The 15,727-nt window shown below is 43.3% G+C and overlaps 1 protein-coding gene across 1 annotated transcript; it reads right to left on the bottom strand.

Annotated features, from left to right (window-relative positions):
* Positions 1-2,121: 2,121 nt before the first annotated feature.
* Positions 2,122-5,465, bottom strand: LOC306780628 (ribosyldihydronicotinamide dehydrogenase [quinone]-like; the record flags this gene model as incomplete). The annotated part of the gene is given in 8 exon segments (XM_079273063.1): positions 2,122-2,183; positions 2,186-2,417; positions 2,716-2,817; positions 2,898-3,011; positions 3,089-3,147; positions 3,150-3,218; positions 3,302-3,469; positions 5,462-5,465. Coding segments are annotated over 8 exon segments (810 nt in total).
* Positions 5,466-15,727: the final 10,262 nt, after the last annotated feature.

The following is a 15,727-nucleotide window of genomic DNA, read 5'->3' as shown; positions in this document are numbered from 1 at the left end:
GAGCTTAAACATCACATGTTTGTTAATAGTAGCTGACGGTTGTGAACCTGAAATTCCACTTTAAGTCCGGTAACGTTACAAACGTTGAGATTAACTACATGGATAAACTGAATTTGAGTATTTTATACTAAGTCTTCATTTTGTTTCAAGTTGTGTGTGTCACTTTTATGGATCATGACACTGCATGTATCTAATCATTTGCAACTTTAATTGTAGATTGATTTAACATCATTTTAGAAGTGGGCTGAGTCATCTTCTGACTAAAGAACAGAAAGTAGAGTAGAACAGCCAAGTACAGAAAGTAGAGTTTCCTGAGCCAAAGCCCCTGAAGTCAACATGGTGAAGTGATGTTCACTGAACAGAGGGTCTGGCTTTAATAGTTTCTGAAATACATACCAAGCGTCGATCATAACCCAGTGATCATACACAGTGTTAGATCCTGGGGTACTTCTGGCCCGATACGGGGCTACTTACTGACTCAGCTCTCTATTAAAAGATTGTCGAGCTGGTGTTCTGGCGAGGGAACTCGCCTGGCTCGCTAACTGCCGTTACTCCCAACGTCTACCCTGCTTCCTCCGGTCTGAGCGCACTCGGCCGAGAGACCAGTCCTGGCCCCGGGCGCTCCCACCAGTCGCGTCGGTTATGGCAGCTTCCCTCTTATGGATCCGTGCTCTTGGTAAATGCCAGGTTAGGTTTTAACGGCTAGGATTAATTCTTTCTAAAACCGTAAGGGGTTGTTAAGTGGATTCGGTCTCTAGGATAACCTTTCAGAACTCAGTTGTTAGACATACAATGGCTTTAACTTTTTACTGCCACGAGGAACTTCTTACTACTCGAGCAAATGAATGCACTTTGAGAAATTTACTTTAAATGCAGATTAGATATTTATTTCAGGTTATATTTGGTTAGTTTGCAAGGGTTAAAGCTACAGCTCACATAAAATGTCACTACACTCAATCAGTCACTTAATTTTCTTCTTCGATTATACTCATTAGTTTTAGTCGCCGAGACGGCTCGGCTGGAGCTGGATGTTCAATGGTGCGATGAAAAGGTTCTTTTGGAGTTGTTCAGGAGCGAGGGTCTGGCCAGACCCTCGGTCCTCCCGCTCTGCAACGGAGCCCGTTCAACAGTTCCTCAAAACTCAGTACAAAGTCTTTCTCGGGCTGCTGCGTCTTCGCCGTTGTCCAGATGTTAAGAGTCGAGCAGTGGGGAGAGGAAAACCTCCGTCTTTAAATCTTATTGTCCACGAACAGCGGTCTTTCTTTCCGTGAACAGAGACGAAGTCCTCAATACATCAGTTGCGATCGTCCGTATCTCCTCCGCAGCGCACTTGGACGGCGCTCGTGTAGAAATCCCAGCTTGCTGCATGCAAACGTCTCCTTATATTCCTCATTCGGGCTTAATCAGCCCCCCTTGTTCAATACATGAGCTCATCTCCCCCTCCCTCTGGAGAGGTCGTTGGGTTTTTGAACAAGTCCATATAAGTCCAGGCTTCCTGCCTCTGATTCATCTCTTGCAATATGTTGCAACACTCTCCTCTTAACCCCACCCATAACATCTGCCACTGATTTTGCAATGTCATTCTGACTCATTCTGACTAATACATTCCTATCTCAGCTCCAGTCACACAGAACATTTGTTAATCACTTATTACAATAGTTAAATCACTCTATGCATTTTAAACATTCGTTACTTATTGATTAAACATTTTGTCATATAATTCATACACTTTATCTTTTGATTACACTTTAATCTGAGTATATGCTTTGTGTTATTATATCCTGATTCTCTCTTGAATGTGCTCACATGTTACCGAGGCAGCTCTGAGGGGTCAACTCTTCTTGACAACAGAAATCTGCTTTCATCAGAAATCCTAATGACAAAAAGCAGATTTTTAAAGTGAACCTTTGCAAGACAGAAAAAGTGGCACTCACGAGTCCTTTACATTATTTCTTGACGCTGCCACTTTTATGTGCAAAGAACACTGTACAAGAAATCTGCCCTTCATATTTGAACCATGACATTGTATATGCATCAAAAACTCATGTAATAGAAGTCAATATAATTCAAGTCAGCCTTTATTTTTCTGTCATGCAAGGAAATACAGAAGCCCCAATGTCTTCAGACCCCAGCCTTCATCTGGTTGTTGGGTGGTAGTGCCTTTCCCAGGTGGGTCCCAACCGTCCATACTCCTTGGTGGCATTTCTCTCATGGACCTCAGGCTTCAGCTGGAAAACCTTCTCCCCATCAAAGCAGTCCATGGGAGTGAAGGAAAGTGGTTTTTCGCCCAGGACACCTTGCAGTCGGGTACGCCAGCCCTCCAGCATGGTGCTGCGCTCCTCAGAGGGAATGTGAGACGGAGCCCAGAAGAGCTGAGGGGCCATAACCTGGAAGCCACAGTAGTGCAGGATGCCATTCTGGATAGAGAGAGAAACTGTGTACGAGCGTCGTCCAATTGGGGGTTACAGATTGAAAGCTGTAGACCCTGTGTTAGATTTGTCCCTTCTGGGCTACAGTAGAAACAAAGCAAACTCTAAGGCCCAACTCCCTCCTTAGATATGAAGTTCTCATTCTACACTCCCCAAAACAATTTGGTTTTAAGTTATTATAGAGTGATAAAACATCAGGCTTAAGATATATTCTATGCCATTAAACTCCCAAATCCTACACTCTGGATCTTTAATGCAGAGTTGAAGCAATATTCTGATTCAGTACCTGTAGTGGCCACAGTGTGACATTCGTGTCTCCATTAATACCATCTGCACTAAACATGGACTCATGAGACCCAGTGGTGAAGGACAGCATTGCTTTCTTGTCCTGTGCAGAAAAAAAAAGTTAGAAAAATAGCTGCAACAGTTTCAGACTAGTAATGCAAACTAGTTTATTTGAGCCTTTACCTTGAAGATTCCCTGGCTGTATCTCTTTTCTTCAGAGTAGGCATAACCCAGTGTGAGCACCCGGTCGATCCAGCCCTTCATGATGGCAGGAACAGTGAACCAGTACATGGGGAACTGAGAAGTAAGGCAAAGTGTTAGCGTTGAGCTAAGAGAAGCTTAGCGAACAAGCATTACTGTCACCAAGCCTCTACCTGAAAGATGATGAGGTCCGCCTCAGTGAGTTTGCGTTGTTCCTCAGTGAAGTCACACACAGTTTTCCTTCCTCCCATGCCAGTTTGGTCTCCTCTGCATAACGGAAGTGATCAGCATTCTTGACTTCTCCTGCCAAGACAAATTATTTCATTTCATTTTGAAGTTCAATAAAAAGCTAAACTTCTTCTAATGCCAGGGAGACATTGACATACCGGTGATGTTCTTAGCGGTAGCAGTGGCTTTAAACTTCATGGCGTACAGGTCCGATACTGCCACTTTGCAGCCCTGACCTGCTAAAACTTCCACAGCAGCATCTTTGGCTGCAGCGTTGAATGAGCCAGTGCTCTGGTGGGCATACACGATCAACACTTTCTTTGCGGCTAAACCAAGGATTAAAGATTGGAACTGAGCACACATCAGGGCAGAAATCTCACAAATGAAACATTACAGTTCATGACATGAAACATTACTCAGAACATGACACATAAATCCCTCAGCAAATACAAGATAGGCGATAACTAGTGATGTTACGAGATGTGCCGACGCTTCGAAGCGTGTGTCGAGTAATGGAGGGGGCGTTTCCTCGAAGCGCGTATCGAGGCTTGCTTCATTTAGGGGAGGAGCCACAAATGATGACGTCCGAAGCCTCGCTGCCCGGCTGTACCACGTGACTGCTTCGGGAAGTGGTTCAGATTTTGCCGAGAGGTTTGACAGCAATATAAACCCCTCAGGCTCCATTCAAAATGTGGGTTGTTGGTGGAGAGTTGTGAGTTTGGATAGTTTGGATGGCGTTTATATAGTTTGGAGAGTTTAGAGAGAGATAGTTTGGAGAGAAGGATAGGTGATAAGATGAAGCCAGCTCGGAAGAGGAGGATTTCCCCTGTGTGGGAACACTTTGATTTGATAACTCCTAATAAGGTAAGCTAAATCTAACTCTATTTCAGACACATTAGGTTTGCTTATCAAGAACTGTATTTTTCACAGTTTCTTATTTTATTCAAAGGTGAGGTGTTTATTGTGCTCCAAGGAGTTGGGGTACAATAACAACACCTCATCCATGCTAAGGCATCACCGTGCCTTGCATGAGAATAAGGAGGAAACTGGAGCTTCACCTAGCCATTGTAAGTCATTACAATATTACAAATGCACCATCACAATTTTTCCCTGTTCACTTTTGTTTATTGTGCAAATAAAGGCAGGTAACAGACACTGTATTTATTCTCTTTTAACCAGCCACCAGAAAACAAGAGCTGGATGAAGCCCTCGTCTCCATGATAGTGAAGAACACACAGCCCTTCAGTATTGTGGATGATGTTGGATTCAGGGCGTTTGTGTCCAAACTGGATCCCGATTTAAAGTAATAGGATTTTTCAGCCAAACAAAAGCCACCGAAGCAATAAAACGACTGACCTCCGAGTGTGCCATACGGTCAAAACAAAGCAGAGAGGAAATCCCCCAGGCTTCCACCTCTCATGATGTCACAGGAGGTAATCTATTATTTTACATTTTGAGATTGATTATTCCGATGAGAACACTTAGTAACGTGATCTGTAGTTTCCGCTTAGGTAGCAAACTGTGGCATCGTTTAGACACCAGCGTCATGGAGGCACGGAAGACTCAAAATGTAACAGCAAATGCCACTGTGGAGGTCCAGCGCTACCTTTCCGAGCCAAATATAAGCAGGCTGGAAAAGCCTCTGGAGTACTGGGAGAGGCAAAAATTCCTGTATGCAAATTTATATAGACTTGCTCTTGCGTTTTTGTGCACGCCAGCATCTTCTGTACCCTGTGAAAGGGTGTTTTCAAAGGCCGGAGAGGTTGTGTCAAAAAAAAGGAATCGTTTAAAACCAAACACTGTTGAGAAACTGTTATTTCTGAATAAAAATGAATAAAATGTCCCGTGTCCTGTACATCACTGTCCAAGTTCCACAAGCATATTCAGTCCCCTCTTCCTAGTTCCACAAGCACTTTCACTGTCCTCTGCCTGCTTAAGCCCATGCCATTTTCCTAAAGTGACATAATAACATCATTACACAACCTGCCATATCATATGATACTCCCATTTTGGGAAAATGTACACACACAGAATACATTAAAAAAATATTTTATTATGCACATATGTCATTTATGTACAGAAATGATTTGGTCATACATTTTTGTAATTCAGTCATTCCCAACAGCCATAACAGACACAAAAATCCAATGCATCACATTATGTGGTTCAGATACAGCTGCCTGTGATTATACACTTGGCCAGTAGGTGGTATCGTGTGCACATGAAGCTTCGAGTAATGAACCCTTTCTCGAACCAATTGGCTGAAGTGTTGCGATGCCTCATGAGGCTTCATCTCACCATCACTAGCGATAACTCACCCATTCTGGATACAGATGTCAGCTGCAACTTTACAGATCGCTGCTGTGTTGAATAAGAGAGCAGGTCAGTCTAGAGCAACAGTCAAGATGCTGTTTTATACACCACCAGACTCAACACACAGCCTCCTCACAGGTGCTGTCAATCAGCAATCAAGGTCATCAACCAATCACCTGGCGTCTCTCAGAACTCTCATCATATCTTTTATTGAGCCTGGAGAGCAATTTTAAATGGGGAGTGGAATTTATGTATCGCTAAAAGCCAAGAAATATGGAGGTTTTTATCAATGAAACCAGCAATGGCTTTTGCCTGTTTTAGGATAAACTTACAATAATACTCTTAGACCTACATCTTCTACTTCATTGCAGTGTGTGTTTCCCCCATTTCAGCCTGCCCAGAAAGAGACGGAGCGTAGGTTTGTCAATGTCTTTAAGAAAATGTCACTCTCCTTGACCCCATTTTCAATGTTAACACCAGCCCTGAAGCCGAGACATATCACCTGAAACTCAGAACCTTTACTTGCCTCTCAACAACAGTTCATAATTACTAGTTACATTGTGTGTCACTTAGATTGAATAACTATTACAGAACTCCCATGAAAATACCTTTCTTGAGTAAAGTGGTTACACAGTATGTACTAGTCCACCAGAGAGCAGCTGAAGCAGTGGTTGGGTCAAAGACTTGAAGCTGGATTCGATATTTGGATCTGACTCCTTTGAAGTTAGACCCACTGGACCACAGAATTGGAGACACAAAACAATCTGTCCAGTCAGTGTTTTCTCCTCAGAATTAAATATGGCATCGAAGACATCACCAGTTGTTTGCGTGCTGCAAAATGCGACCAGACGCAGTACATCCTGGTATTTGTGGCAAACTGCATTTGATATGCTATGTATTAGGATATACTAGATATTTTTCTGGCATATGAATAGAATGGAGGTATGGCTATTGGAACACACATCCATAGACCTTCACTAAACCATTGAACTGATCAGTGTTTCGTAAAAGAATGCAACACAAATGAGCTTTTATGTTGGTGCTTTGGGAGTTGACCAACAAATCCACTAAAAGAGGAGATGCTGGTTTCCACAACTCTGCACTACAACACGCATGTGAGATAAAATAAACCCAAGTCAGTGTGCAACAAAGTAAAGCACATGATGTGACAAAATGCTGTGTGGTAAATTACAGCAAGCATAACCTCATTAAAATCTACAATCGTAGCCAGTTTGGCTCTGTGTTCAATAGATCGTTCTGTTATGAGACACTTTGACCAACAACACACGTACCCATTTGAAAACATGACAACAATTGTACTGTAGATTCCAATTCCACGTATTGATCATCTCTCCATTGTTTGCAGTTTTGTCTTTGTCATTGCCTCAACACATGCTGTTATTGCCATTTAGATATTGACAACTATGCTTTGATTGATTTGTGTTCCTGACAGCACAACAGTGTTCCTTTGACTTCCCTTTGCTCTTCCTCCTGAATTTATGATGAGCCGTGACAAATTACATTACAAGGGATTGCGCAGATAATTAATTGATGGGTTGATTGAATTGATTGATGGGTTGATTGATTCAGTCATTGACATGGTGCACACCCAGAGGCCAAAACACCTTGAAGTAAAGAAATATATGAGCAGATCATTTCATTGGAACCCATTGAAGACTAGTCACCACAACCTCATTAGGAATGTTTAATTTGACTGAAAATGTTATGGCCATCTTTTTATTTGGGTCCTAGGCGAGCCATCTGAAACCCCGTTATTGCTCCATCGAGGACAGCAGAATGATTGACGTTGAACTTGCAGGTTCACTTTTGTCACTGAGCTCTCTCAGAATTTGAGCAATGGGGAATGTGTTCTTTTGGCTGCTTAAACATTTGAACGAGAGACCTATCAGTAACTGTGATATGACAAGATAACCTCGTCATATCATAATTTCATTTTGATATTGTGCAATGACTCAAATTTTTCAATGACCTTGTGACGAAGGACGACCTCAGATGGGTTTCGGAGAAGCAGCCGAGCAGGAACCGCACTACGCCCCTTGCGGAAGAGGACGGCAGTCAGCTGCTCGCGGACTAATATTAACAGCGTGAAGGAAGTGAAAAGGCTTGAACGAGCCAGGCGGCGCGAAATGACGGCCGTGTCTGTAAATAGATTAGTTTATGTTGCTGTTCGGAGTTTGACTCTCAAGACTGTGTGCGTGCAAACAACCAGTAAGTAGATGTAAAGTTTGGTGTTCGTCTAATGTAGTTATAAGTGTTATATTGTGTCATTTGCACGGCAAGCTATTCTGATAGTTAGTAGCTCGTTCCTTGTTTGCTAATTGGTGGCTGTAGGAGTCCCGGACCTGTTTATCACGGCCTGTATTCTGTCCCTGTATGTCCTAATTAGAAACCAATGTTGAATAGAGGTATTTACTCATTATTATTTCATGTATGTCTGTTTCAGAACCACACACAATTGCTTGTTTGACTGTTGTCAATAAACCTCTCAAAGGGAACATCTTGTCTGGAGTGCATTCTGATCGATGCCCCCTGGTGGCCACAACTTTTAATGACCCACAGTAAAAATATACAGTCCTTTCCCAGTCAATATAACAAATGGTCCTTCGAGCCGGATGAGAGTGGTCACCGTGGGATTGAGTAAAGATGTTTCCATATCAACCAAGGACTTCACGTCCTGCAGACGCCCGTCCCCACCGAGAGACACGGCCACCAGCCTGGATGGAAGATTACGCTGTCTCCATGCCAGCACAGCAGCGGCCTTACTACAGCGCAGAGAATTTCCCGGAGAGAAACGCCAGGATGACGCCTCTCACATCTCCCCGGGCTAGATGAGGACTGGAGTGCTGCGCAGGGAGCGGCAGCTCAATATCACTTCCAGCTTTAGTATACAGACACACTTTTCCAGAGTACGCCTGCCTCTCATCGATGGAGGCCTGCAGCAGAAACTGCGCCAGAGATCCTTGAAGCCCTCCACAGGCTGATCGAAGACAATCACAGGTTGCAGCAACAGATGTCGGACATACACAGGCGACTCCCAGACCCACCACTGCCGCCACAGAGAGCCCTCTCTCTTTCACAGACGTCTGAGCCCCCTCAGCAGCACGTCGTGCAGGCTGATAACACGTACCGCCCTCTCTCATTCCCCTCACCTGTGCAAGCTAGCAGTCACACTCTGCCTCCAGTGGATAATGATGACTGGCCACCGCCACCACCCCCTGTAACAGAAGATGTTGTTTACCAGCCACAACCACCACCACAGGACCTTGTGGCAGGGCTCACAATGCCGCTGAGAGACATGTGGACGAGACGTCAGGTGCAGTCTTTCTGTGGCCCAGAGCCAGTTTATCCTGTTTCCCGGATGCATACACCAGAGTAGGGCTGGGCGATATGGCCTAAAAAAAAAATCTCCGATTTTTTTACAAAAAATCCGATTCACGATTTAAATCGATTTTTTTCCCCCAAAATTTTTTGCAGATGACAGAAGCTGTTGAAAACAATTTTTTCTTTTATTTTGTGATGATTTTCCCAAGTAGGTTGATAAAAATAAAGTGCAAACAAAACCTGAACATTGTAGAAAGGTGCCTGTAGTATACAAAAAGTATTTGGTCACTCTTTTGTTTGCCTGAATCATTTAAATATAAAATTAAATTAAACATAACATTAAATGGCATTAAATAGTAGCCTTCCATTGTAAACAACTGTGCAAATGTAACTTTTTACAGTAAGCTTTTCTAACTGAATACACTGATACAAACACAGCATGAAATAAAATGTATATGACCCTTTAACATTCACATTTTCAAAAGTGCAACATCTGATCTAACATCAACATAACATATTTTGCACAGTAAATAAGTGCATGTAAACAAAATCAAGTGCATTCACAACATAACCAACAGTATTAAACAGTAGTGCATGTTTTTTCTAAATATTTTTTGCCAGGAAGACAAGCCTGTCTACTACCTCTGGCTTCAGGCATGCACGGTGGCATGTAACAATGCCCCCCCCACACACTGAAAAGCCTCTCAGAGGGGGCACTTGTAGCTGGCACAGAGAGGTATTTCTTTGCTAAAGTACTTAGCCTTGGAAAGTTAAGTTGGTGACGCTTCCACCAGTCAAGTGGATCGGTGTCTGGGTCAACCTGCTGGACCACAGGTCAGTTGTTGCGGAGTAGAATGACATCCCCTCCAGCTCCGCAGAGATCCTTTGGCGTGTACTATTGTACAGCCGAGGCAAGGCAACGTCAGAAAAATGTTTACGGCTTGGTAGCACGTACCTGGGGTCCAAAGCTTTGAGACGGTGAATAAACCCCGGCTTTTCCACGGTGTATATGGGCACCATATCTTTTGCGATATACATCGCGACTGCATCCGTGATGGCTTTCCACCGGGCACTCTTCTTCTCATGCGGAGTACAGTTGGTGAATGTCTCCAAAATGCTGGGTTGTTTTTGTGAGGTGGCGGCGGCAGCAGTGAAGCTGCTGGCCGCCATTGTTTTAGTTTGTAAACAATGCGCGCGCACTCTACTACGGGAAAAAGGGGTGGGGGCGATTTTCTCGATTTTCAATAAAACACATCGCCTTAAAGCACACATTCGAATTAATCGATTAAATCGATTTATCGCCCAGCCCTACACCAGAGTATTGTCAACCTTATACCCCACCAAGGAGGGAGTCACTGCCCAGCAAGCCGTTACCCTCCCACCACAAGGAGACTGTGTACCGCGGTCCTACGCCCAGAATCCCTGTATTCACTGAAGGAGATCCTAGGGAGTTTGCTCGGCTTAAGGTTGCCCTGGAGAACCTGCTGCCTGAGGATGCTACAGAGCGCTTTAAATATCAGATCCTGGTGGACCACCTGAAGTATGAGGAGGCACTGCTCATAGCGGACTCCTACAACAACTCGTTGCAGCCCTACACTGACACGATGGCTAGCCTCATTGAAAACTATGGCCAGCCGCACCAGTTAGCTCTCAGAAAAATCGCTGACCTGATGGATGCCCCGAACATCGCACGTGGAGACACCTGTGGGTTCAAGCAGTTTGCACTGCGATTGAGAGCACTAGTTGGTATGTGAGATCAGCTTGGGGACAGTGGACATACTGAGCTTCACTGTGGGTCACATGTGACACGGCTGTTGTCCAAGCTGCCTCAGGATATGCGGGCTGAGTTCAAGAGGTTCCTGTACCCCATGCGTGTTACCATCCCCAACCTCTTCCACTTTTCAGACTGGCTCGACTATGAGCTGAAGATTCAAGAGACTGTGTACGATTCACTGTACAGAGAGGATAAGAACAAATCAGGACCACGGCCAGAGAATTACCGCGACAGGAGCAAGAGTGGCAGGAGCACCAGCATACTGCCACTACTGCTTAAACACGCAGCACTTTCTCGACCAGTGTGTAAGCTTTGCACAGCTGACAGTGGAACAAAAAACAGCCTGGATCAAGATCAACAAAAGATGCTGGAGATGCGGCCGCTCGCACCAGGCTGCACAGTGCCGCCTGAAGTTTACGTGTCAGAAGTGTAAGGGGAAGCATCTGCAAGTTCTGCACGATGTGAATATAAAACCTGCAGCTGAGAATACGTCCTGCCTTGTCAGCACAACCAATGACGTACTGTACTTGGACAGACGGTCCGGGTGCAGCCAAGTCCTACTCAAAGTGAGTAAGGTGTTGCTGCGCAATGGTGAGCACACACAATTGCTTGTTTGACTATTGTCAATAAACCTCTCAAAAGGAACATCTTGTCTGGAGTGCATTCTGATCGATGCCCCCTGGTGGCCACACCTTTTAATGAACCACAGTAAAAATATACAGTCCTTTCCCAGTCAATACAACAACCTATTTAGGCCAACAGTATGTACCTGACAGTACTCTTCTTCCTCTACCTTGGTTTGTTGCAAAGTAAAAACACAAATGTACCTTGAAGTTATTTTCTATGTCGTTCCTTATTTTGTTATCATCTGTGCCTCGCCAGTGTTGGTAAGTTCTATATGATCATTTTGAAATAAACTACAGCAGTGTTATAAAAAATTATAATAATTCATTCATTTATTATTCATTAATGTCAGATCTTGTTCCCTTGCACCTACATGTATGTATCATTACGTTCTGCACTGGTTAACAATCAGTAAAGATTTCAATTATTTATGATTTAGTTTGAATTAAATTGGGAAGAATTATGCTGCACGTTGGGGCCATAATCTAAAGCTTTCCCCATTTTAGTTATATCAACATGTAATATTATGATTATCAATACGTAACAGTACTAACAGTAATGCCTGAGTCAAATGAAAATCAAAGACATTCAATTATAATTTCACAATATTTATTGTATATTAATTGTCATACATAGTCAGATTATCAGAAATATTTTGACATTGTTTCTAATACCCAGCGGGGACCCAGCGGGTACGTCACCGTACCTGCTGGGTCTCTGACTCTCTGGGGTGCTGAGAGTGGTTCAGTGGTCTGTGGTGGGTCTGGGTCTTCCTGGGATGATGGTTGGATGACGTCCACTCAGCAGCACGAGTGAGCCAATAGCACAGAGGAGTCCTGCCCCGTGAGACACAAACACAAGAGATGAATACTTTGAACTCAACTATACGACCTTTACATTGTTGTGTTGAATCTGGCCTCCAATGATGGAAAATACACAACAGAATAACAACCAGTCACTGATACTTACTCTGGTTTCTGCATCTAGCATAAATTATTACTCAAAAGGAAAATCTGAATCACAGTCAGAACAGTTTATTGCCATGGTGAACATACAAGGAATTTGACATGAGGGGAGGTGCATACAATCAACACAGTGCAGAGTAGAAACATATTAAGATTTACAGAAAAATATAAAATAAAGTGCACAAACGAACAGATAACAGGACTATAAACAAGTGAGAAGTAAGTGTAGTGTAGAAGTGTTGTTGATGGAAGTAGAAGTGTTGATGTTGGAAGTGTTGTTGATGGAAGTAGAAGTGTTGATGGAAGTAGATGGAAGTGTTGGAAGTGTTGTAGATGGAAGTGTTGTTGATGGAAGTGTTGATGTTGGAAGTGTTGTTGATGGAAGTAGAAGTGTTGATGTTGGAAGTGTTGTTGATGGAAGTAGAAGTGTTGATGGAAGTAGAAGTGTTGATGGAAGTAGATGGAAGTGTTGGAAGTGTTGTAGATGGAAGTGTTGTAGATGGAAGTAGTCAGAGCGCAGTATTTCAGTCAGAGCAAGTAGTAAGAGCGGCAGTCACCTTTCTTTCAGTGGGCTGAGTAAGTAATCCCTCACTAAGACTACAGAAGTATCAGTAATAAGATTCCATCATTGGAGGCCAGATTCAACACAACAATGTAAAGGTCGTATAGTTGAGTTCAAAGTATTCATCTCTTGTGTTTGTGTCTCACAGGGCAGGACTCCTCTGTGCTATTGGCTCACTCGTGCTGCTGAGTGGACGTCATCCAACCATCATCCCAGGAAGACCCAGACCCACCACAGACCACTGAACCACTCTCAGCACCCCAGAGAGTCAGAGACCCAGCGGGTACGGTGACGTCCAGTAATTCCACAGAAGTTAACTGAAAAGTTGGAAGTAAGTCCGCTGGAGTTGTTCCCCTGATGTTTATGAACTCATCTCTGGTGAAAGAGCTCTGGGTATCGCAGCATAAAACTGAATTAAAAACAAAACAATGCGCACCAACACGTCGAGGCAGCCGTCCGCAGCGCAATCTTGATGTATAAAGAAGCGATACTTAAAAGCTCTGCTGCAGGATGCTACCTATCGTCAACCCCGCCAGACGCGAGGGAAGGCCGTCTGGTGTTTTATCAGTCCGAGTCTGACCTCTGGGGGACCAGGGGCGGAGCCTCTTCAGGACGTTGGGGAGCGCGGATGGCCAGTGTCGTCGACCTCCATGTCCTCGTCCTCCATGTCGTCGACCTCCATGTCCTCGTCCTCCATGTCGTCGACCTCCATGTCGTCGACCTCCATGTCCTGGTCCTCCATGTCGTCAACCTCCATGTCCTCGTCCTCCATGTCGTTGACCTCGATGTCCTCTTCCTCCTCCTTAGCTGGGACCAAAACGTCACCGGTCCTCTGCCTCTTCACACTTACCTGCTCCATGCGCTCCTCTTCCCTGCGCCTCTTGGTGGACTCTTCTGACCTCTGGGGGACCAGGGGCGGAGCCTCTTCAGGACGTTCCACACCAAAAAGGAGGGAATGCACATAAATACATACTACACATACTACAAATACAACACATACTACACCTGCTCCGTTGTCAGAGGAGTAGGGGAGGATACTGTAGCCCACTGGTGGAGGAAGTGCCATGATGTCGTTCACAGAAGCTGAGAGGGAAAAATTCAAACTGTAAGGATTTCTCATAACATGAAATATTTCTGGATTACATTGAAGAATAATCAAAGATTAAATTAGAAAAAAATGATGACCGCACTACACGTGTCACCAAGTCACCAACACAGAAGAGGCTGTTTTAATATTTTAACAATAATATCAAACATAGTGCAGCTCTGCCTCTGTTAGTTTGAACACATAACACAACTATATTAATAATGATAAAAATAATATAACTGTAATATAACTCTTACTCTGCACTGTGTGTTATGATAATAATTGTTACATACAATATGTGTACATAATTGTTAAACTCCATACATCAGCTGGTGTTTTGCCAGGGATTGACATGAGAAGAGTTTAACAAAACATCCAGCAGGTGGTGGTATACGCTCAAACGGAAATTAAGGCGCTTTTATTGCATCATTTGGAGTTGTTGAAGCGTGATATCTTATTGTGAAGGACAAAACTACGGTCCCGGATGTGTTGACAGCATTGATGGTGGTATTTTGCGACCCTGTTACATGAGAATATCCCCAAAAAACCAGCGGATAGAAATCCGTACGGATTAGGTCATTAGCAGTGCACGGCTAATTCGGTTAGCATCGTTTTAACGACTCTGGTAAAGGCAAAGCTAACTGTAATAATTACAACAATATTTCGTTTGAAAGGTACGAAGTTTAACTTCAGTTTAACACCATTAAATCAACTGAAAACATTATACGATCATTTTTATCAACATTTTAAGTGAATTGTATTGAAACATGAGCTAAAAACTGTCCGGTTTGGGGTACAACTCCGTTAGAGAAATAGTCAAATAGGATCAGATGTTTGTTCAATAACAGGGTCGCATCGTGTCCTGGTTTGATGACGTAGGCTACGGCCAGACGCTCGCCTCTCGTTCCATATGGTTACCATGGTGCACAACTTCAGCATTTATTGAAAGTGTTCTATTTTCAGAAATATACATTTTAATGTTAAAATAGGAAGATTTGATGCCTTCAAACCAAAATAACTGTTTAATTAAACATCTAGCTACATTATTGTGAACACCTTCCACAGATGTCCCGCAACATTTAAGACATTCTGCCACTCGAATAATCAGTTTACACGAGCGTCTGTTTCCGACAGGCCTGATAATATAGTGTCAACTGTTCACCTTTCACTGATTTCTAAACGGAGAATGCTTTAAATGCTTTGAAGGGGGTGAATCAAAAGAAAAATGCTAAAATAAATGTAAAAGGTAACTTACCCGCAGAGGGATCTCTCACAGCACACTCCCAGCAGGTGCTTCTCCTTCAGCCGAAGATCTTTCAGGTTGCTTCTGTTGTCCACGAGAGTATAGCGATCCAGTAGTTTCTCCAACAAGTTTTGTATCAAGTAGCTTTTCAAACAAAAGTCAAGAAGTTAAAAACTCAAAGAGTCGGCTCTCCACGGTATGTCCAAGAGGTGTTTACGCTCAGGTCCAAGTGCAGAGTGAGCGATCAGAACGTTCTGAGGCCTCAAGTAACCTCGGGTGGGTCCGTTTCCATGGCATTCAGTGACGCGTGCGTGAGTGAGTGCGTGCGTGTGATTAGCCAAGACAGAAAGAGAGACATATTCATTATTTTATCTAATATATAATATATTTTTTATTTGATTTATACTAGTTATTTGTATTTGACTTACCATTCAGTACAGCTATGAGTTGTAAACATTACACAACCAGTCTCTGCTTATTCTAATACAACAAATCTGTATTGGAAACGAAATTGAGAGAGAGAGAGAGAGATTAAGTAAATATATATACATATACATATATTTATTTATTTCTCAAATTAATCTTTCTAGTAGAGACAAGAGCCTGGATTGCAATAAGGCAGAGGACAGTTAACAAAAACAACAGCAGCAAAACGTGTTTATTAACTTGCAGTA

This window comes from Melanostigma gelatinosum (assembly GCF_949748355.1).
Source record: "Melanostigma gelatinosum genome assembly, chromosome: 8".
NCBI lineage: Eukaryota > Metazoa > Chordata > Actinopteri > Perciformes > Zoarcidae > Melanostigma > Melanostigma gelatinosum.
The sequence above is the reverse complement of the archived record's forward strand: the minus strand, read 5'-3'. Positions and strand labels throughout refer to the sequence as shown.